This window comes from Megalobrama amblycephala, linkage group LG22 (genome assembly GCF_018812025.1).
Source record: "Megalobrama amblycephala isolate DHTTF-2021 linkage group LG22, ASM1881202v1, whole genome shotgun sequence".
Lineage (NCBI taxonomy): Eukaryota > Metazoa > Chordata > Actinopteri > Cypriniformes > Xenocyprididae > Megalobrama > Megalobrama amblycephala.
The window spans coordinates 21,742,533-21,766,989 of NC_063065.1; the positions used below are offsets into that span (position 1 = coordinate 21,742,533).

Here is a 24,457-nt window from a genome sequence, read left to right on the forward strand (position 1 = left end):
AAGGCAGTAAATTGTGCTGCTTAATTGGTGAAACAGTCTCAGGTTGATTGACTTTCCTTTGTACTTCACAGAAATTATCACAACTCATTACACTCACAGAAGCATCTTGCTGGGAGCCGTGCAGATTTTCTTGTAAAGACAGTCCTTACAAGAAAATCTGCATGCAGCCAGCAAGACTGAAAACCCACGTGTTTCAAACCCACAAGACCCCTTTTGAGAACGTCGGTGGTTACTGTACAATGAACGTAACTACTCAAATAATCATCACGGGGAACATTATTTGATATGACGTACTTTGCATTCATTATGTTGATACAGGCAATTTCTCAGTATCTCTAGAATCATCTTAAGTTCTCTCATGCTGTTCTCCACCTGCTGACATTGAACAAAGACAGAGTGGTTAGAACAAGAGCTCATGCTGATAATGGAAATGTTGATACCATCTTATTTGTATATGCATACATTTGTGCTTAATTTTCCCTGTTTGTATTAATTATAACTGAAACAATTCATAAATTAATAAATCTTAAAAATTACAGTACATAAATTCACAGAGCACGATTTACTGAAATACGGCACGTTCCTGGATCAGCACTGTTTGTTATTTCTAGAAATACATTCATTTCAACCATCGTAACTCTAGCTCTAAATTTAGACCGCAGTGATTAGTTAATAGTCTTGTCGCTCCAGGACCAACAAAGTATGTTGATCCAGGAACATGCTCTACTTCAAACACACAGATCAATTCTCATATTTTCAAATTTAAATAATGGTAAGAGACATGATAGTCATTTTTGTCTATATTTATACATTAAAAAACCAAAACAAAATTGTCAAGGTGGTTTAACAATCCCAAGATTGTAACAAATAAAGTATCATTTTTTAAACTAAATTAAAAAATAAAAATGAAACAATAATTTGGCATAATTACCATTATATATATTATATATGGTCAGAATTATTGGCCCCCTTGGTAAATATGATCAAAGATGACTATAAAAATAAATCAGCATTGTTTATCCTTTTGATCTTTAATTCATAAAATTAGCAAAAATCTGACCTTTCATTGAAGGAAAAGAATTGAAAGTGGGGGTAAAATCACATTATGAAATAAATGTTTTTCTCCAAAACACGTTGGCCACAATTATTTGCACCGCTAGAACTTTTTAGGAGTAAAATATCTCTGAAGTATATTCCCATTCATATTTACATTTTTTTTTAGCACACCGGGGTGATCATGAACATGAAATTGTCCAGCCATGACTTCCTGTTCCACAGCAGTATAAACATGAGGAAACACAAAGGCCAAATTCCCATAATCATTCATTACCAGTGTTGGGCACGTTACTTTAAAAAAGTAGTATAGTTTCTAGTTACTTCTCACAAATAGTAACTGAGTTACATCATTATAAAAGTAACTAATTACCAGGGAAAGTAACTATTGCATTACTTAAAAAAAAAAAAAAAAAAAAAATTCAAATATGTAAAATAACTTTGATGCCCCCAATATTAAATATAAGTCTAAAAATAAATTATGCTTGATCCAACTCGTGACTCATGATCCGCTCTTGCTCACGACATGAAATTTCCTACTGTACTACATGTTGGTAGCCATTAAAGAAAACGTAGTTTCATATTTGTTTAAATAGGCCTATGTTATGTTTTAAATTCATCTATTTGATTATGAAAAATGAACAGCTTGAGTAAGATAGGATGCATCATAAGATGCGCAATATATCGGGAGACATGGAGTGAGTCAGACATGATTTTGAACACTTCATTAAGTTTTGTTTTGTAGAAAGCCTTTCTTTAAAGTGAATTTCATTTTGTAAAAATTGTATCTTAATTTGAATCAATGTTTCATCAACCAATTGCCTGGATTTAATAAATAAGTAGCAAATATAGCAGAAAATATAATCATGACATGGAGGCGCCAGCGCGATCACTCGCACGTGAACTGGAGCTTATAGGCTAAATGAACCGAAACTCAACGGCTGCTTGCCACACAGACATGAGAAATATATCTATAGAAAGCTTGAAATGTCTACTTTTTAAAGTTGATATAGAATTTAAAATTGAATTTACCTTGGCACAGTTGAATAACAGTTCAGTACATGGAAATGACATACAGTGAGTCTCAAACACCATTGTTTCCTCCTTCTTATGTAAATCTCATTTGTTTAAAAGACCTCCGAAGAACAGGCAAATCTCAACATAACACTGACTGTTACGTGACAGTCGGGATTATTAATATGTACGCCCCCAATATTTGCATATGCCAGCTCATGTTCAAGGCATTACACAAGGGCAGGACGTCTGGATGTGCACAGCTGAATCATCAGACTAGGTAAGCAAGCAAGGACAATAACGAAAAATGGCAGATGGAGCGATAATAACTGATATGATCCATGATAACATGATATTTTTAGTGATATTTGTAAATTGTCTTTCTAAATGTTTCGTTAGCATGTTGCTAATGTACTGTTAAATGTGGTTAAAGTTACCATCGTTTATTACTATATTCACGGAGACAAGAGTCGTCGCTATTTTCATTATTAAACACTTACAGTCTGTATAATTCATAAACACAACTTCATTCTTTATAAATCTCTCCAACAGTGTGTAATGTTAGCTTTAGCCACGGAGCACCATCAAACTCATTCAGAATCAAATGTAAACATCCAAATAAATACCATACTCACATGATCCGAAGCATGCATGCAGTATGCATGACGAACATTTTGTAAAGATCCATGTGAGGGTTATATTAGCTGTGTGAACTTTGTAAATGCACTGTATTATAGTCGAGAGCTCAAGGGGCAGGGAGTGCGCAATTTAAAGGGGCCGCAGCCTGAATCGGTGCATATTTAATGATGCCCCAAAATAGGCAGTTAAAAAAATTAATTTAAAAACATCTATGGGGTATTTTGAGCTGAAACTTCACAGACACATTCAGGGGACACCTTAGACATATATTACATCTTGTGAAAAAACGTTCTAGGGCACCTTTAAACAAAATAATTCAAAACGAAAATAAATAGGCTACTCTCGTTATGTAATCCGAATGAAATGTGCATTCTCTCTCTTAGGCGCATCCACATGCATAGATGATGAGAGTCAACAATGTCACCTTCATCTTCTCAGCCGACGCTGATTCAGAAAACATTACTTTATTAATAAACAATTAAAATGTCTCCTTGCTGTTTTTATCACATTCATAATCATTACTTTTGCCGGTTCTTTATGGCAAGCTTTACGCTTGAGTGCTATTTAGCCTATATTACGTAAACGCTCATTATTTTGGTTTATTCTCTCCAGTATTTAAGAAATGAAATTAATATAAATGTGATTAGTCAACTAATGGCTTAAATGAACTACTATTAGTAACTAGAAATAACTTATTTCACATATTTTCGATCCAGCAAGATATTCTGGTTTGAGCTTGCGCTCCGCTCGCATGGTCTGACACAGACACGCATACATACAGAGCATCGTACATTATTAGGCTATCAGTTTAAAATTATATTTGTGTAAGACTAACCTGTACTATTTCTTTACAACAAAACGCTTTGCAGGTCTATCATCTCTAGTCACACATCAATCATCATCAGTTAGCCTATGTGTCCCGCCCCAACACACACACCAGAGAAAAACTTTGCAGGTCCTATGGCTGAGAGAGAGCCTACTCAAATGAAAACCGCTTCAGTGAGCTCAATTATAGTAACGCAGCGATTTTTTGTCAGTAACGGTAACAGCGTTGTAACGGGGGGAAAAGTAACGCTGTTTATTTATAACGCCGTTATTCCCATCACTATTCATCACAATGGGTAAAACCAAAGAATATAGTTCTGATGTGCAGCAAAAGATTGTTGAGCTTCACAAAATAGAAAGTGGCTGTAAGAAAATAGCTAAAGCATTGAAAATCCCCATTTCCACCATCAGGGCAATAATTAAGGAGGTCCAATCAACTAAAGATGTTACAAATCTGCCTGGAAGAGGACGCGTGTCTAAATTGTCCAAATGCATGGTGAGGAGGAAAGTTTGAGTGGACAAAGACTTTCCAAGGATCCCAGCGGGAGACTTGCAGAGATTAGTTGAGTCTTGACTCTCAGAAAGCCTAAAAAAAAAAAAAAAAAAAAAATTTAAACAGCACCTACATCCCTCAAGTTGTTAGGGAGGGTTTTAAGAAAAATCCTCTGCTCTCATCCAGAAACAATCTCCAGCATATTCAGTTGTCAGACACGACTGGAACTTCAAACAGGACCGGCTGCTATGGTCAGATGAAACTAAAAAATGAGCTTTTTGTCAGCAAACCCACCAGATGAGTTTGGTTCACACATGGATAAAAAGTACTCCATGCCCACGGTTAAATATACTGCTGGATCTTTAATGTTGTGGGCCTATTTTTCTGCTGGAGGTCCTTGTTCAGATACATGGTATGGATTCTATCAAATACCAACAGATAAAAAAATCAAAACCTGACAGCTTCTGCTAGAAATCCAATAATGGGCTGTGGTTGGATCTTCCATCAGGACAATGATCCAAAACAAACATCAAAACCAACACAAAAATGTGTCTCTGAGCACAAAATGAAGCTTCTGCCATGGCTATCCCAGTCCCCTGACCTGAACCCTAAAGAAAATGAGTGAACTGAAGAGAAGCACCACTAACATGAAGCTGGGAATCTGAAGGATCTGTTGAGATGCTGCATGAAGGAATGGTCTCTGATCTCTTGTCAGGTGTTCTCCAAACTCATCAGGCATTATAGTTGAAGACTCAAAGGTTATCTTGGCAAAAGGAGGTTGCAAAAATTATTGAATAAAAGGGTGCCAATAATTGTGGCCAAAGTGTTTTGGAGAAAAACATTCATTTCATAATGTGATTTTCCCCCCACTTTCAATTCTTTTCCTTCAATGAAAGGTTAATTTTATGAATTACAAATCAAAAGGATAAATAATGCAGATCTTTTTTTATAGTCATCTTTGATCATATTTACCAAGGGTGCCGATAATTCTGACCACCACTGTATATAAGTTATTATAAAGTGGTACAACCATGAGGAAATCAACTGGTTAAATCAACTGAACCAGAGGATCGCTTCAGTTTTGACATATTTTGTCTGTGAAAGTGTGAAAGTGTCTCTCCCTCTCCCTCCCTCCTCCCTCTCAACAGGTTTTCAGTGTTTCTGATGTTGAAGCTGTCTGTCATGTTGCTGGAACCCTCTGTACCTTCCTCCTGTGAGTGCTCTTGCCCGTTTTCACAGACTCCAGGTGAAGCTCTGCGTAAATGTGCTTCATGCGTTCCACACAGCTGTCAATCACACCAGCTGAAGAGGGAGAAGAGACATATATCTGTCTATGTACTCATCCATAAGACATTAGACACAAATATAATGTAACCTGGGAATAAAAAAAATGTTTATGCAAGATTTACTCCTAGTTGAGGTTATCGCACCTTTTTAACTGCTACACATACTCAACTGCTTTTCCCCCCGAAGTTTACTTATTATGTTAGGCAAGTAATACGTAGTAATTTATTATACATGATAATTTTCCACCCTCTTTGACTCCCAGAATAAAACAGGATGTTTATGCTACTGTACCCTTAAGACGTCTTTATGCTACTGTATCTTTAAGATGCTGATTACTAAATATGCATTAATATGTAAATGTAGGCAATCATATGCAAATGTGCTCATAGTTATGACATCAAAACTAGGATGATTTCTCTGTGATCCAACTGTGCGGTTAAATTTCCATAAATGGTTTGGGTGTAATGGGGAGGGAGCTTTGTGTTGTCAACAATAGCGTATGTCTATATTGTACATCACAAGTTAGATCCTCATTGTGTGATTGTGTTGAAGAACAATGAAGTGATTTTTACCTTTACATGCATAACTCTGAGCACTGGAGCTACAGGCTAACAGAGACATGAACGCTTTGGCCGTCACCTTTTTGAGGGGATCCTGGAACGGAATCTTCTCATATTGCTGTAAATTAAAAAAAAAAGATTATTTATTAAAACATAAATAAATAAATATAAAATGTAAAAAATAAAGCATAGTGAAGTTTTTTTTTAATTAATTATTTTAATCAAATAGTATGGTATCAGTGCTTCCCACAGGTTTGAAATATACTTGCAGTGGTAGCTGGGTGAAAAATCCTATTACCCAGGGCACAAAAATGGTCTACTACATGTGACAAACAATGTGTGATTTTTTTTTTTTTTTTTAAACAGTATTTTTATTTATTGAAATTAAGTTTAATTACATAGCATACTATTATGTATTTAATTATATATTTGTAATACTAATATTATGCATTATTATGCATTGTAAATATTGCAAAATTGCAGCATTTAAATGGTTCTCCTTTTCCTATGTTCTCCTTGCTGTCATACAGTGTCTCTCTCAGTAATTGGGACATAGATTTTACTAGTAAAATTTATAAAATGAATAATATATGTGTCAAATAATGTTCTTAGTATTTTCTTCCTGTGGGGGAGACTACAATAATTTACTATGAATTAAATGGAAATCAAATTAAATACAATTTATTGTGTAACCAAAATACCAATAATGCCCAAAAGAAAAAGAAAAAACTTTTAATTACTTTGACTTTTGACTACTTGACTTTTAATTATAAACAACCCCGAAATACACCGGGACTCTTATTTTGAAATGTCTGTACTATTGCAGGCTGATCCTTCAGTTCCCATTCAGTCAGTCACATTCGACGTTACGTCGATACTGACGTAATGGGGTCTCGCTAGGGAGCCCAATCACCTCCAAGGATACAAAACAAGCCAATGGGAATTGGCCTGTGAGATTTACATGCCGGGCCCCACCCCCGGCATCCGGGTATAAATAGGGCCGGCATACTCACCTTCATTCATACTTTTGCTTCGGAGCCGATCAGTTCGGTCATCAATCACCTCTTAAAAAGAGTGAATTTCAAGGAAAGAGCAAACAGCAATTTTAATTGCTACAGGTATATCCTGAACAACAGCAATTTTTATTGCTATCTTCTGTTTGTTCCGGTGGCTGCTCGAGTCTCTCCAGCTGTGGGAAGAAGGCACGTTCAGCGGTGGGTGTCACGGCGCGCTGCCCACAGGACGGTGCTACGCCCATCCCTGGGTGCTTCGGCTGGTGAGGTATACTGAAAGAGCAAGCACGGGCGATCAGCGTCTTTTTCAAGATGGCTTTTCGTCCGTGTGTTTCTGGATGCGGTCGTTTCCTGACCTCTTCTGACGGCCACGATCACTGCCTCACGTGTCTGGGTAGACCGCACGCTGAGTCGGCGCTCGTGGATGGTACATGCCCTCACTGCGAGGGCATGTCCATGTTGGTGTTGAGATCGCGCCTCTCCTTCTTTAACACGGAGGTGAGAGGCCCCTCTGTCACTACCCCAGCGCCAGCGGCTGTAGCGGCCGCTGGCCAGGTTAGTGCTCTGGGAGATCTGAGGATCACGGTGGGAGCCACTTCGTCGGGTCCGTCCCCACGAACCTCCCACTCCTCAACAACACCATGTGCCGTTGAGATGCCGCCTGCTGTCGCGGGGCCCTCTTCGGGGGTGCCCCACGTCACTTTCGGCGCTCCGGAAGAGGATCGGATGTCGATCGCTGCATCGGGGAGTGGGTTGAACGGCTCAGAGTCCGACGATGACTCCGAGCTTCCGCCCTCGGGGGCGGTTGCTCAGTCGGAGGCGGACTCTGAGTTAACAGCCATGCTTGCCCGGGCCGCCGCGGGCATCGGGCTCGAGTGGAACCCTCCACCGTGTCCCGAGCGCTCGCGGCTGGATGACTGGTTTCTGGGGTCGGGCCGTAGCGCTCAGCCACGTCCCGCCCCAGTGCCGTTCTTCCCGGAGGTGCATGAGGAGCTCCAGAAGACCTGGTTGGCACCTCACACTGCCAGACTGCGGTCTTCTGCCTCCTCCACTCTCACTACCCTCGATGGAGGAGCCGCCAAGGGATACGTGGACATCCCGCAGTGGAACGTGCGATTGCGGTGCACTTGTGCCCGCAGTCCGCGGCCACCTGGCGGAATCGTCCGCGGCTCCCGTCCAAGGCGGGTAAGACCACGGCCGCTCTCGCGGCCAAGGCTTACTCCGCTGCTGGACAGGCGGCTTCTGCCCTGCACGCCATGGCTATTCTGCAGGTCCATCAGGCTAAAGCCCTGAAGGACCTGCACGAGGGTAGTGCTGAACCAGGGTTGCTTCAAGAGCTGCGCGCCGCGACCGACCTCGCCCTCCGGGCGACGAAGGTCACGGCACGCGCCCTGGGTCAAACGATGTCCACCCTGGTGGTCCAGGAACGGCATCTTTGGTTGGACCTGGCTGAGATGAGGGAAGTCGACAAAGCTCGCTTTCTTGACGCCCCCATCTCCCAGGCCGGCCTCTTCGGCGACACCGTCGAGGACTTTGCCCAGCAGTTCTCGGCGGTGCAGAAGCAGACGGAGGCCATCAAACACATCTTGCCCAGGCGTGATGATGCCACCAATCCGCCTCGGGCCGTGCCTCCGTCTGCTCCTCGCCGAGGGCGTCCCCCTGTGGCTCAGGCTCCTGTGAGGTCGGAACCCTCCCACCCTCCTCGAGCCACCCGCAGGAAGGCCACGCCCCCCGCCCAGACCGCCAAGCCTCCTTCTAAAAAGAAGAAGGCTAAGAAGCGGCCCTGAGACGGGAGACCCGGAGGTTTCGGAGACTGCTCAGGAGACGGGGACCGCTCCGCTCCTTCCCCCGGGACAGGGCCCGGGGGAGAATCCTGTGTTGTTTTTTTCTGTTCCGCCGCTGGCCGGTACCCACCCTTTCAATAAAAGAGCAATTTCTGAAACCTCTGGGTCACATAAGAAGGTCCGCGCTGGGGGTGAGCGAGCTTCCGCTCCCTCTCTCTCAGCCGCTCCTTCCTTCGCCACGGGCAGGGTCTTGGCGCCCCGGGAACGCACTGCCTTCCCACGCCACCCTGCCCACCATGAGCCACGTGAGTGGACCCCACTCACAGCCCCGACTTCGGGACGCACTGCCTCCCGAGTTGGGCCACAGTGCTCCGTGCTGCCCCCCCGTGGGTACTTCTGTTGTCCGGATGGTTCCACTCGTACGGAGCTTGGGGGCGTGGCTACGCCTTCCCAACCCGTCCCGTTGGCTCCTCCGGACAATCAGACTCGGCTACGCGATTCAGTTCGCCAGGCGTCCCCCCAGGTTCAGCGGCGTTCTGTTCACCTCGGTGACAGGGCCCAACGCCTCTGTCCTGCGGGCGGAGATTGCGGTTCTTTTGGCGAAGGACGCAATAGAGCCTGTCCCTCAAGCCGAGATGAAGTCTGGGTTTTACAGCCCTTACTTCATAGTACCCAAGAAAGGCGGGGGGTTACGGCCGATCCTGGATCTGCGTGTCTTGAACCGGGCCCTTCACAAGCTCCCGTTCAAGATGCTCACCGTGAAACGCATTCTCACGTGCGTTCACGCCCGGGATTGGTTTGCAGCTATAGACCTGAAGGACGCGTACTTTCATGTCTCGATCCTCCCTCGACACAGACCGTTCCTACGGTTTGCGTTCGAGGGGCGGGCATATCAGTACAAGGTCCTACCCTTCGGGCTGTCCCTGTCTCCTCGCGTCTTTACCAAAGTCGTAGAGGGGGCCCTTGCCCCGCTCAGGGAGGTGGGCGTTCGCGTTCTCAACTACCTCGACGACTGGCTCATTCTGGCCCAGTCCCGAGAGCAGTTGTGCGAACACAGGGACCTGGTTCTCAGTCACCTCAGCCAGTTGGGGCTTCGGGTCAACTGGGAAAAGAGCAAGCTCTGCCCCGTGCAGAGCATCTCTTTTCTCGGAGTGGAGCTGGACTCGGTCAACATGACAGCACGTCTCACCAACGAGCGTGCACAGTCGGTGCTGAACTGCCTGAACTTGTTCTCGCGGAAAACAGCGGTCCCACTGAAACAATTTCAGAGGCTCCTGGGGCATATGGCATCCGCAGCCGCGGTCACGCCGCTCGGATTGCTCCATATGAGACCGCTCCAGCACTGGCTTCACGACCGAGTCCCGAGGCGGGCACATTCAGCCCGTGGTCGGACCTTGCTTTTCTACGGGCCGGGGTGCCCCTAGTACAAGTGTCCAGGCATGTTGTTGTCACAACAGATGCCTCCACCACCGGCTGGGGTGCCATATGCAGTGGCCAGTCGGCGTCGGGCTCCTGGACAGGACCCCATCGCCATTGGCATATCAACTGCCTCGAGTTGCTGGCAGTACTCCTTGCGCTGCGCCGGTTTCGACCGCTGTTGCAGGGCAAGCATGTACTGGTCCGGACAGACAACACATCGACTGTAGTGTACATCAACCATCAGGGTGGTCTACGCTCCCGTCGCATGTCGCAACTCGCCCGCCATCTCCTCCTGTGGAGTCAGCGCCGACTCAGGTCGCTGCGCGCCTCCTACATCCCGGGCGAGCTCAATCGTGCGGCCGACGCGCTCTCACGACAGCTCACGCTCCCGGGGGAATGGAGACTCCACCCCCAGGCGGTCCAGCTGATATGGAGCCGGTTCGGGGAAGCACAGGTGGACCTGTTCGCTTCTCGGGAATCCGCCCATTGCCAGTTGTTTTATTCGCTGACCGAGGGGACCCTCGGCACGGATGCACTGGCACACAGCTGGCCCCGGGGCCTACGCAAATATGCGTTTCCCCCAGTGAGCCTCCTTGCACAGACACTGTGCAAGGTCAGGGAGGACGAGGAGCAGGTCTTGCTAGTTGCGCCATACTGGCCCAACCGGACCTGGTTCCCGGAACTCATGCTCCTCGCGACAGCCCATGCCCTGGCGCATCCCCCTGAGGAAGGACCTCCTCTCTCAGGGGCAGGGCACCATATGGCACCCACGGCCCGATCTGTGGAACCTCCACGTGTGGTTCCTGGACGGGACGCGGCAGACTTAAGTGGCCTACCGCCCGCGGTAGTCGACACCATCACTTCGGCTAGAGCCCCCTCTACGAGGCGCGCCTATGCCATGAAGTGGAGTCTGTTCGTTGAGTGGTGTTCCTCCCGCCGGGAGGACCCCCGGAAATGCCCGGTCGGTGTTGTGCTTTCCTTCCTTCAGGAGGGTTTGTAACGGAGGCTGTCCCCTTCCACCCTGAAGGTCTATGTGGCCGCCATCGCAGCGCATCACGATGTGCTTGATGGCAAGTCACTAGGAAAGCACGACCTGATCATCAGGTTCCTCAGAGGCGCCAGGAGGTTAAATCCCCCTAGGCCTCGCCTCATTCCCTCCTGGGATCTCTCCATCGCCCTCTCGGGGCTTCGGAGAGCTCCCTTCGAGCCCCTCGAGTCAGCTGAGCTGAAACATCTGTCTCTTAAGACAGTGCTCCTGACCGCGCTCGCCTCCTTCAAGAGGGTTGGGGACCTGCAAGCATTTTCGGTCAGCGATTCGTGCCTGGAATTCGGGCCGGCCTACTCTCACGTGATCTTGAGACCCCGGCCTGGATATGTGCCCAAGGTTCCCACCACTCCCTTCAGGGACCAGGTGGTGAACCTGCAAGCACTGCCCCCGGAGGAGGCAGACCCAGCCCTTGCGTTGCTGTGTCCCGTTCGTGCCCTGCGCGTTTACGTGGACCGCACGCAGAGCTTCAGAAGCTCTGAGCAGCTCTTTGTCTGTTTTGGAGGTCAGCAGAAGGGAAAGGCTGTCTCCAAACAGAGGTTGGCCCACTGGATAGTGGATGCCGTCGCCTTGGCGTACCACTCCCAAGGCGAGCCGTGCCCCCTCGGGTTGCGAGCTCACTCCACTCGGGGTGTTGCTTCTTCCTGGGCGTTGGCGCACGGTGCCTCTGTTGCAGACATCTGCAGAGCTGCAGGCTGGGCGACACCGAATACATTCGCGAGGTATTATAACCTCCGAGTGGAACCGGTGTCCACCCGTGTGCTGTCTACTCCTAGATAGCCATGGGTGTTCGCTTGCTGTGCCATTTCCCTCGGGAGAGGGAATGCGAGCACTTTTCCCGCTCCTCAGTTCAGTTCCCCGTAACGGCGAACCCTGTGGAGTTCCTCCTGCATCTTGCGGCGGCCAGACGTGGCGGAGGCGTCCGGCGCTAGGTCCAGTACTCGTGTGTATGCCCAGTTGGTCTGCCCTTGTACTGGGCTAGATGCCCATATGCTGTGATTCCCCTCGGGTAATCCCATATGTGTTTGTCCACGGTAAGGTTTCCCTGACGGTAAACCCGTGTCTTTCCCTGGGCGGCTTCGCTTTGCCCCGTCTCTGATTGCTAGTCGTTCCTCCCGGAAGGTAGGACCTACATCAGAGATCTTCCATATGCGTTACTGTTCTCTGACCAGTCCATATGTGTCTTCCACACGTTACCTCCCTTCGGGCAGGGTGTGGTCTCCGTAGCCTTCCCCTCCTCGGGGAACGCTTTCCTGGCGTTTTTGTCGTTGCTGAAAAACGAGGGATTGAGTTCCGAAGCACTCTTCCCCGTGGGGTAGGAACAGCAGCTTCGACTTCTCCACGGTAACGCCCTGTCCTCTCCATCCCACCGGTATGGAAGACATTCCTGGGCTTGCTCTGGGCGCTGGAGGGTTGCGAGTATGGGCCGCATTTGCATTTGGCACGCCTCAGCCTGCCAGCACCTGCCTCCCTAACACTCGTAACGTGGTTTAGTTGCTATGGCGTTTTCCACGGGACCCCATTACGTCAGTATCGACGTAACGTCGAACGTGACTGACTGAATGGGAACGTCTAGGTTACTAGTGTAACCCCCGTTCCCAGAAGGAGGGAACGGAGACGTTACGTTCCCCTGCCATAGCTTTGAGCCACCGCTGAGTGGCCAGATACCTGTCTCGGCTCCTCAGCAAAAATATGAATGAAGGTGAGTATGCCGGCCCTATTTATACCCGGATGCCGGGGGTGGGGCCCGGCATGTAAATCTCACAGGCCAATTCCCATTGGCTTGTTTTGTATCCTTGGCGGTGATTGGTTTCCCTAGCGAGACCCCATTACGTCAGTATCGACGTAACGTCTCCGTTCCCTCCTTCTGGGAACGGGGGTTACACTAGTAACCTAGACGATTCTTACAACCGTATAAAACGTTTTATATAAAGGCCATGAAGTAGACATTGTAATAATTCATCAACTTGAGTTCATTAACAATCGCTTGGCATAATTCTGTGCTTTTCACTGATTGAGAATCACTTTGAAGCAGTCTAAACAGAGTCTGAAGCACTGCTGCACGAGCTTGTAGAACGCGCAACAGCGCCGCCTTGTGACTTTGCAAAATGCAGCGCACGTTTGAATGTTAGCAGAAGTAAAAAGTTCTGACGCACACATAACTAGCAGGTACGAAACGACTAGCTATTCAATCGCGGATGGTTTCATTATCTTGCGCGGATATAAAAGTATAAGAGGATAAAAATAATAAAAGCAAAAATGTGTCTCCAAATATACTTGGGCGGCCGTTATTATACGTGGGCGGCCCGCCCAAGTAAAGTCTATGTGTGGGAAGCACTGGGTATAATCAGCAAGTAGGAAGCCATTTTTGTCATCATGTAACAAGAACACCCCCCCCATCCCCCCCCAAAAAAGAGAAATTATATGACAAAGAGGATCCTGATGATCATATCATCCTCAAATTAGTTCAGGTATTCCAATGGTATGGCCCCAAGAAAAAAAAAATAAATGTCATTATTAAAAAAAAAACTTAAATATGCCTTGTATAACTCATAAAATAAATTATTTTTATAATAATTATGACATTTATTTAAATATAATATTATATTAATATATAATATTAATATTACAACCTAAACTAATTCTGTGTTACCTCTAGTAATAGTTCACACATGACCTCTCCAGGCTCAGAAGATATGACCGCAGTTAGGGAGGAGCTTGGGCCCTTGCTGGTCAGATCCTCTGTGTGGCCTCCCGATCTCCTTTTAGCCTCCTCTGTGAACAGCACACACAGAAAGTGCAGGGTCGACGTGTAGAGAGAAGACTCCGTGCCCGATTGGTTCAAACACACTCGGATGGTATCTGTGATGAGACAGGGCAACGACTAAACATAAAAATGCTAATATTTACTTTTCGGAGCTTTTCTCGAACTCCAACTTCGAGACGAGACGATGCAAATTATACAAAACTTCACAACAAACAATCTTCACAACAAGGGAACATCTGACGAAAAGTCTCTCCAAACTCGCAGGCTTTTAAAAAGGCTTCCAAAGCTTGGATACCTGCAGGCAAGTCAGCGAGTCTACTGCCCACCCACCTGTTTTAGGTTTTTCTACCACATCCATCAGATCTAAAAGAAGGCTGATTGTTCTCCCTGTCTCTGTCCCAGTCTGTCATATGCAGCAGGGACACCCATCCACACATACAGGCATAATGAGCTGGCCTCCCACTGCATCTGTCTCCATCTCCATCTCCTTAGCTGTCTCCTTCCTTCTCAACATCTATCCAGCACATCCTCTTCCATCTAAACTCCTCAATCTTTTTTCCCCTCTGTCCCTTTGCACTTTCATCAGGTTTGCCACCATTTTTTCTTTGTACTCTTCTGTTTCTTTCTGCCTTCCCTTTCCATTTGCCTGTCTCCACCCTTTGTAACATACTCTGGTGTGTGTTTGTGTGTGTGTGTGTCACCTGAAAAGCACTGCCAGTGTTTCCCCAGTGCCACACCGACAGATGGGCCGACCGCAGCTTGGTTCCTGCGCAGCAGAGTAGCCAGGAGCATCAACACATCCGCCCAGGTGTTGAGCACTGCACCCTGGGCCTGTGCATCTGAGGACCAAAACAACCACACACTCATCTAAAAACACTATTCTTTCATTTGAAGGTCTTGATTGTAAGATTTTTGGGGGGGGGGTTGGATTTGCTGAGGACGTTTTGTGTTACCCAAGTCAGCGACAGACAGCGTGAGGATGGAAATTAGGTTGTTCAGCAGGGGTTTGAAGAGCTCTCGGTGGAACAGCACATCGTCACTGTGCATTGCTGCTGACTGCAGGAGCTTACACAAACTTTGCACATAATACAAGCTACTCAGCACCTGAGGGAGAAACAAGGGGGTGATGGGAGAGAAAGAGAGAGTCAGTGGTAACGAGTGCCGAGTTACCTATGAAAAAACACACAGCACTTTGGTTTCACAACCCTAAATGACAACAAACAGCCGACTAACTGGCACTGTGTTGAAGACAAAGTCTTCAAGTATTGTACTTGAGGTAGAATAGCATTTTTCTAGCATGAGTGTGTGTACTTAAATTAAAGGTTATTGTAGGCTTAAAGGGTTAGTTCACCCCAAAAATGTAATTTCTGTCATCATTTACCCTCATCATGTCGTTCCAAACCCATAAGTCTTTGATTAATCTTCAAAACATAAATTACGATATTTTTAATGAAACCTGAGAGGTTTCTGTCCCTCCATTGAGGTCAAGGTAATCAAAACTTAGAAGATCCAAAAAGGTCATAAAAGCTCTAAGAACTGGGCGTTTTAATCAAATTCTTGTGAAGAGATTCAATCGTTCACCCAAAAATGAAAATTATCCCATGATTTACTCACCCTCAAATCATCCTAGGTGTATTTGACTATCTTCTTTCAGCAGAACACATTATATACACATTTAATAGTTATATTAAAAAATATTCTGCCTCTTCCAAGCTTTATAATGGCAGTGAATGGAGGGCCTGATTTTGAAGCAAATAAAAAAAAAAAAAAAATCGTATCCATCCATCCATCGTAAAAGTACTCTACACGGCTCTGGGGGGTTAATAAAGGCTTTCTGAAGCGAAGCGATGGGTTTTTGTAAAAAAAATAAATACATTTTTTAAAAACTTTATTAACTATAATAACTAGCTTCCGGCAGACATGCATTGTATGCATTGATTTGCGGCGGAAGAGTAAGCCCTGACCTGACGCTTGACGTATTTACGAACGTGAAAGTGCAGAGAATAGAGGAAAACAAAACACCGGTCACGAATTAGAAGTCTAAAACAAGAAATTTTAAAGATAAATGTCAGAGGAATTAAAGGGATAAGGATAAGAGGATAAGAGAAGAGAAGCTTGAGTTTGTTGCACAGCCCTATTTGTTTAAACCCTGAGAGGCGTCTAAGCTTACGAAACTCCTACATCCTGCATCATACATCGCATCAGGGGTTACTATTGTGGCGCAAATTGACTTGCGCAGTATGCATATGGTCGTCTGCTAGAAGCTATATATTTCAGATTAAAGTTTTAAATATGGATATTTTTCTTACAAAAACCCATCATTTCGAATAAGGCCTTTATTAACACCCCTGAGCCATGTGGAGTACTTTTACAATGGATGGATGCACTTTTTTGGCTTCAAAATCAGGCCCCCCGTTCACTGCCATTTTATAGTTTGGAACAGCCAGGATATTTTACAAGATAGTCATATACACCTTGGATGGATTGAGGGTGATTAAATCATGGGGTAACTTTCATTTTTGGGTAAACTATCCCTTTAAGCACAACCAAGTATACTTTGGTTTTTACACTACACTGGGGTATTTGTACAGTGCGTGTGATGTAAATTTTTTCAACCGCGTCTACTCTGTAGGCTCGCACATGTGCCTTGATTTTTTTTGCCCACAAAGTGGTGACACTGGCTTCTTCCACAGTCAAAAAGAAACTGAAGAAACAATACGACATTATCAAATTACTGAAGACTGCTAAAAACGACATTATCAAATTACTAAAGACTGCTAAAAACTACATTATCAAATTACTGAAGACTGCTAAAAAAAAAAGAGAGCATGTTTGTAATAAAACAATATTTAAAAAAATAAAAAAAACATGCATGTGGTGGAGGATGTATAGAAGTTTGTGAATGTGTTTGTGTTCCAATTTTGTGGAAATTTGCCAAGCTTTCAGTGGCACTCTGCAGGTGCACATTCCCTTATGACAGATTGGTGTTTAAGTGGAGGTAGAAAATGATAGCAGAACTCCCATAATGCACCTGGTTCCTAGCATCTTCCATAGCAGCTGGCAGGAGAGGTGTCCTTAACTCACTGACACATTGAGATATGGTTGCCGCGTCCACCACACTGAAACAAACAGCACAAAACAAACAAGAAGTTCAGCTGAGCTCACAGGGTTTTTTTTTTTTTTTGTCAGAATAGATGAATACATATAAACAAATAAACAGAATCTAACTTAAAGCATATTTTGTGTCCCTTTTTTTTTTTTTTTTTTTTTTTTACATTTTACGTGGGTCTTTCTGTTAGCCAACAGACAAAACCAAACCAACCAAATTTGGCATTTAGAAAGAGTGGGCAGAAGGCAGGCAGGATGTGGTTGTGTTAAAGTGTTATCAGGCAAACCATGACAATAAAGCTATACTCAAGTATGAATGTGTGTGAAAAAGAGGTAAGAGGTGTGCCATTTTAGTTTTATTAGTTTTATTAAAACTAAAGTAGCACAACTCTTACCTTTTTTTCACACACATTCATACTTGAGTATAGCTTTATTGTCATGGTGCCACATCCTGCCTGCCTTTCACATTTTGAATTAGCTTTTATTTTTATATTTTTAGTTATGTTAATTTTAATTATAGTCATTTCGTTATATGATTTTGTCATTTTAAAGGGATAGTTCACCCAAAAATGAAAATTTGATGTTTATCTGCTTACCCCCAGCGCATCCAAGATGTAGGTGACTTTATGAAGCTCTGGCAATGGTAGTGATGTCTCGCGCTTATACTTCAATGAGTGTGAGACATCACTTCCATTGTCAGAGTGCGATCAGATCTCACTAAGCGAATGCTGAACGCAGTTGGACATAGTGGTTTATTAGAGGAAAAATGATATAAATACTGTTCGGTTTCTCACACAAACCGATCGTTTCGTGTCTTAGGACATCAATGTGTCGTCACGAGCCGCAGGGTTTAATTTGGATTTGTCTGTGCATGTTTTTTTTTACTCTTATTGATAGAGTTCCCATTGACGCACATTATTTGACTGATGGACAGCAACAGTTGGAGTTAAAAATCATCATTTGTGTTCTACTGAAGAAACAAAGTCACCTACATCTTGGATGCGCTGGGGGTAAGCAGATAAACATCAAATTTTCATTTTTGGGTGAACTATCCCTTTAATGTCTTTTTTAATATTGCTACTTAGGTTTAATTTATTTTTATGTCAGTTTTAGTCTTAGTTAGTTTTAATAATTTAATCTGCTTTTAATCATTGTCCTATTTATCACTGCTTTAAACAAACTGTATTGTACAAAGTGCTATATAAATAAAGGTGACTCAACTAATAAAATCTTCACATTGCTCTCTAACCTGGCCAAGCCCTGTAGTATTTGGTTGTGCTTGAGGGCAGATAGACTAAACTCAGGAAGCACAACCAGCAGGTTGTCCAGTAGACCACACACCGCTAGCAACAGGTGAGGGGTTACTATAGCAACAGGCTCGGCCCTTCCCCCTGAGTGGGATTCTTGAGTGAGGGCGGAGTCTGAGCTGTCCGTGTCACTCTGACCTACAACACAAAAAAACAACAGCAGGAAGACTCAAATCACTAAATACTGGCCAAGGCCAAACTGTCAGTTTGTACAAAAATTCCTTGTTTTTTCCCAACCAAAGTCATACCCTGAGCAGTGAGTCTGTTGACTGGAGTGTCCTGGATTCCAGTAACACCTGAGGTTGGAACTGGAGAATGAGTCCCACTAGAGCTAACTGATGGAAGCTGAAGAACACAAAAACAGATATGATAACAATTTGAAAACAACTCAGAGAGATGTTACCTAAGGGCTGTGTACACACTAGGTGAGCAGAGAGATGTTGGTTGGTTACCTATGAGCACAGTCCATCGATGGTCCACTTTAAGATATTATATAAACTAATAATTAAGGGTGTAACGGTTCTCGATAAAAAAAAACTGAACTGTACCGTTCACCAACCACGGTTCAGCACCCACTTGCACCGCGGTTCATCTCAAATCTGACAACGCATCTATAATATGGTTTGTTGAAGATAGCAACGCGTAAAACAGACAGAGTTCGGCTAATGTTTCTGTCAATGGATACGCATTCTGGCTACCCTAAACGATACAACAGCAATGATTGAAAAAACATGGACAGAACAGTCACTCTTTGTAAACTTTGTTCAATAGGAGTGCCTAATGCTCTAATATGACCAGTCATTTACGCCGTCATCACCAGGGTGTTGATAGCGCGAGCGCAGGTGAGACCTGAACAGCACACGTTGCTATCTGTGATTAAACTAAACTCATTTAAGCCTTGCTAATTTAAACATTCAAGTTCAAGAAGACGCGAAAGAAAACTCATGCACACAGAAAGCCGCATCTCAAGCAGTGCACAAATATTGAGTTCTCTTTCAAGTCTTACGCTTGAACGGACAAATTCACAAAAAAAAAATGTCAAAATGCACATCTTGGCGACTATCCTAGCAAACATAGTAGGTTTTGTCTTAAGTGAGCATAAACAGTAGAGAAAGACACGAGGTACGTTCCATTCGACCGTAAGTGGACTGCGAAGTGGACTCCACAGGGTATTTCGCCATCTTAAGTGAGATTCCATTCCGAAGGGAGCGAACATGTTCAGTTCGAAGGGCACTGCGAACGGCATAGGGAATGAGGGAACATCGATACATCACTTCACAGGAAGTAGAGAGGTAAAATCACCCAACTGTCATTGCGCACCGCGTCACCATTCAGAACTACGATGGAGCAGAGCCATTTAAAGAGTTTTTAAATGGCTCTCCGATGGAGGAATTTACGTTTTGTGTATTCATACATTTTGTTATTCTTATACGAACGAAAGTATGAATGGTTATGGTGATGAGTGTTACATTTGCATATTTTATTGTATGAATAGGCATGACAAAGTAAAAGCAGCTGAGAATCATTTTTTATTTGACTTTATAGAAGTGTTTATGCAGCTGCGCGTGGAAAAGAAATCGCACAAGATGAGACCCAGACCATGGATTAAGATACATATAGTTAACCAAATGAGCATTTATTTTCATATGGCATGACAGTTACAGCTTCAAATCTGTTAAGAGTCAATTTTAAATTCAAAAGTAAATTATTTCATTTATTTATTTATGTTATATCACAATCTGAGCAACATCGTCATTGACTTTCTTTGATGATGTTTGCAGGGCGTTCCAAATGAGTGAATATTGTCAGCGAAGTCCATTTCAACTGATATACCGTGCTCAGGGAGTAGGGAGCAGTGAACACTGCGTAGCGACCCTGTCGAATGGAACGCAGCTAATGTATGTGTATCAGTATCAGTATTTTGGATCTGTGCATTATGTCTTAAAGTGACAGCAGCCTAATATTCCTGACGTCTGTGTTTTTAATGTTAACCAAACAACAAAAGACAAGGAAATCACTCACTGCTCTTGACTGAATAGCTTTTGTAACTTTAATAATGATTAATCTTTATTTAATTTATACAGTGAAGATTATATGCAATGCTATTTTACATTTGATTACTTTATTCAATTTCTGTACCTGAAAACTACTGTTAAGATACCTAAATAACTTTAAAAGCACTGTTTATTTTAATTGTATCTCTGCTTCATTGTATTTATTTGTGCTGTTGCTTGTAGTTTGGTTATTTGTTCTTATTTTCATTATTTTTTTTTTGACAGTAATCCTTTTTTCCCTGAACATAGCACATACCGAACCCGTGACGCTAAAACCGTGATAAAAACCGAACCGTGAGTAATCTGAACAGTTACACTCTTACTAATAATAACTCTATTCAATTTTATATATATTGTGTTATACTGTAATGTAAATTAATACAGTACTGCTTTTAATGAATGTCTTTACTGTCACTGTTGATAATCTATGTGTCCTTGTGAATAAAATGTTAATTTCTTTCAAAACGAAAATCTTACTGACCCCAAACTCAGTAGTGTATAATATAGACGTTAAATCAGCCTTCCTGCCACCCTGTTTACTAGAAGAAAAAAAAAAAATTGGTCAACCACAAATTAAATGGTTTACTGACCAGAGTACTGGAGGTGGACATGGATCCTGAGCCTTGAGTTTGGTTTAGAGGAGCAAGCATCTCTCTCCAGTGCTTCAGAGAATCGTTCAGATCTGTCTCTACATGTACAGAAAGAAACACACACCACTTAATTTACAAATAAAACAGCAATATTTACTACTAAATTATATTCACTGGAATAATTACCTCTAACAGCTTACTAACACTAACATTTTGTAATAACAAGCAAATGATAAACACCATCATCTAAAATATGCGGCACACCCGCCATGATCTCTAGTACAGAACAGTATTAATAATGTGTGTAAGCATATGGATGCCACCGAGTCAGACAGCCACTAATAGCTGGCAGTGCTCTGGGCGCGTGGACGCCATACCCTGGGTGACATTGACTGGCGGAGGAGGGGGGCTGAGGGTGAAGGCATGTCTGCCCATGTAACAGCTCTTCACCATCTGGCCCACGCTCTCAAAAAACTGGCAGTGGTACAACAGAGCCTGCAGGGCAGGAAGCCCGACCAGACACAGGCCAGAATCCTCATCATGCACGCAGGGGCTCTGGGAGACACAAGAAAGAGAAGAATACGAGAAAAAAAAAAAGATGAAATGTAAAAAAAAAAAAAAAAGGAAAAAATAATACTGAGGAAACCAGAAATCACCATAGACAGATTTGTTATGTCTACAGAGCTTTTAAGACCGGCTGTGATATTGATATTCAGTTCTGAAAGTTTATTCTCATGTAAACATACCTGCCAGGCACACTCTTTGGCCTCTTCTGCATTAGCAGGCATTGGCATCACAAGGAGGTTTTGCAAAATAAACGCTGCCTATGGGGAAGGGAAACATAAAAGTCAGAAACACTGCCATCTTCTTGTAAATGAATGGAAATGCATGCTGGTTGAATTCTCAGTGGAATCACAGAAAGCAAGCAAATTCTTAAAAAAAAAAAAAAAAAAAAAAAAAAAAAAAGAAGAGAGAGAAATGCAAACACATTCCTTTTAAACTATGACTGAGGTATAGCTAAAATTCTTTTCTGTGCAGTACCAGAGTGTATATATGGGTTTAACCTCTTTTTTTCCTCTTCCTGTTCATAAATAAACCTCTGTACAAAATCTGTACTAATAATGAGACATTCAGAAATAGATCACAGATCTGAAAAAACATGACTTACGGAGCCTTTCTGACTAAGTCTAATCATCATTGCAGCATATTCTAACCCAGAACCACCCACTTATACAGGAAGTGGCCATCTGACTGATTTGTAAAGCTAGTAAACACCCTTTATTACATGGCTCTCTAAAATGCTTGATTCTGATTGATCAGCGGAGAAATTCCCCAATAACAAGGTATCTGCAGGGTTTTTTTTAAAAAGTTTTTTTTTTAAGAGATGCACAAATAAAATGAATACCATGTTTTGGGGTGGACGTAGCTCAATGTCTGTGGTAACATCCTAAACCATAAAATGACACGATTGTATACATCATTTAAAATATGATTATATAATATTCTAGATACCTTGTTATTCTACATTTTTTAAAGGAAAAAACATTATCTTCGATAAAGTGGTTAACACAACACTGCATGTAAATGGTGTAAAAATATAAGTCAATCTTCACATTGGTCTTAACAAAAACGGCAGATGTGCTGAATGAAAATGCAAATTCACTCTTTGACAGATGGCGGTTAAAAAATAGTGGTTAACCCTGTTACCTCTTAAAAAAGCAGCGCTGCGCATTTAAACTACTTTATTAGGCATTTTTAGGATAAGAAAATGCCATCAAAACTTTCCTCACCGAAATGCAATGAGTTTGCAGGTAGGATAAAAACACCATAAAGTCATTGTCATAATTCATCAACAGTAGATCAAAAACAATCGCTTGGCATAATTGCTCTGAAAGTTGAAAGTTTGTTGAACGAGCAACAGCAGCGCACTTTTATTTTGAAATATGCAGAGCTCACATTTAATTAAATCATAGCCTTATGAAGTTTAATTATAACAATAAAGGATTAGTCCACTTTTAAATAAACTTTTCCTGATAATTTACTCACCCCCATGTCATCCAAGATGTCCATGTCTTTCTTTCTTCAGTTGAAAAGAAATTAAAGTTTTTGATGAAAACATTCCAGGATTTTTCTCCTTATAGTAGACTTCAATGGGCACCAAACAGTTGAAGGTCAAAATTAGTTTTACTGCATCTTCAAATTGTTCAAAACGATCCCAGATGAGAAATAAGGGTCTTATCTAGTGAAACCATCGCTCATTTTCTGAAAAAAATTGAAAATTATATAAGTTTTAACCATAAATGCTCATCTTGAACTAGCTCTCTTCTTCTTCTCCTCTATTAGAATTCCAGCAGTGTAGACACTGCTAAGCGTATTACTGCCCTCCACAGGCCAAAGTTTGAACTAATTTTTATATGCAATATGCTAGTTCAATAGTATATAAAAATTAGTTCAAACTTTGGCCTGTGGAGGGCAGTATTACGCTTAGCAGCATCTACACTGCTGGAACTTCAAGATGAGCATTTAAGGTTAAAACTTATATAATTTTCAATTTTTTTTCAGAAAATGAGCGATGGTTTCACTAGATAAGACCCTTATTTCTCGTCTGGGATCGTTTTGAACAATTTGAAGATGCAGTGAAACTAATTTTGACCTTCAACTGTTTGGTGCCCATTGAAGTCTACTATAAGGAGAATAATCCTGGAATGTTTTCATCAAAAACTTTAATTTCTTTTCGACTGAAGAAAGAAAGACATGGACATCTTGGATGACATGAGGTTGAGTAAATTATCAGGAAAAGTTTATTTAAAAGTGGACTAATCCTTTAAGCCATATGGTGATTCCTAGTTTTCTGTCCCCAAATTTAAGACCTCTTGAACTTTTTTATGAATTTAAATTTGCTTTGTGACTGTATTTACAGTAAAATGAAACCGGAGGACTTCTGTATTAATTGGAGTATTAATTATAAGATAATAATAAACAGGTAAGATTTTAAAACAGTTTTTTTCCTCAAATCAATATTTCATGTCCCTGTCATTATTTGGTGAAAAGATATGTCACGACTGTACATTATCCCTTAAATATCCATCTTGTTTGAACTTGTTCATTCATCTAGGCTCAAAGCTGCTAGCTAGGTTTTTCTTTGCGGAAGCTTTGCATTTAATGAGCTAATAAAATATTTCAACTCAAATCAATATTTCATGTCTACTTATTTACTTACGTCGCAAGTAGCTGTGTAATAAGCGAGATAATGTACATCCAGTTGCTTGTTATAGCAAATTAAACCCTGACATGGTGATCAGGACCCTGACGCAAAGTGGAATAACAACCGTCTGGATTTACATTAGCCTTTACTAATTTCATTATATGTGGCCTAGGGCGGGTTTATCTGGAATAAATTGTACCACAAAGAAAAATTAGCCTGTCAGTTTTGAACTGGTGATTACTCTCTATTTTTTGAGCCCATTATGCATCAGAAAGTCAGTGAACAGACAGTGTG

At 42.9% G+C, this 24,457-nt stretch overlaps 1 protein-coding gene across 5 annotated transcripts in view; it reads right to left on the reverse strand.

Moving 5' to 3' along the window:
* Positions 1-24,457, reverse strand: part of rttn (rotatin) — a 75,555-nt gene that overhangs the window by 13,569 nt on the left and 37,529 nt on the right. For 3 of the 5 annotated variants that reach the window (XM_048174016.1, XM_048174017.1, XM_048174014.1), the window contains exons 32-43: positions 21,705-21,782; positions 21,336-21,513; positions 20,959-21,056; positions 18,563-18,659; positions 18,257-18,452; positions 16,931-17,018; positions 14,853-15,003; positions 14,601-14,738; positions 13,786-13,994; positions 5,884-5,989; positions 5,229-5,326; positions 295-375 (exon numbers count right to left, since the gene is read on the reverse strand). In XM_048174016.1, coding sequence (XP_048029973.1) covers positions 295-375; positions 5,229-5,326; positions 5,884-5,989; positions 13,786-13,994; positions 14,601-14,738; positions 14,853-15,003; positions 16,931-17,018; positions 18,257-18,452; positions 18,563-18,659; positions 20,959-21,056; positions 21,336-21,513; positions 21,705-21,782 — 1,518 coding nt within the window. The remainder of the gene's footprint in view (positions 1-294; positions 376-5,228; positions 5,327-5,883; positions 5,990-13,785; positions 13,995-14,600; positions 14,739-14,852; positions 15,004-16,930; positions 17,019-18,256; positions 18,453-18,562; positions 18,660-20,958; positions 21,057-21,335; positions 21,514-21,704; positions 21,783-24,457) is intronic. The other 2 variants (XM_048174018.1, XM_048174015.1) reach the window with 1 other exon arrangement.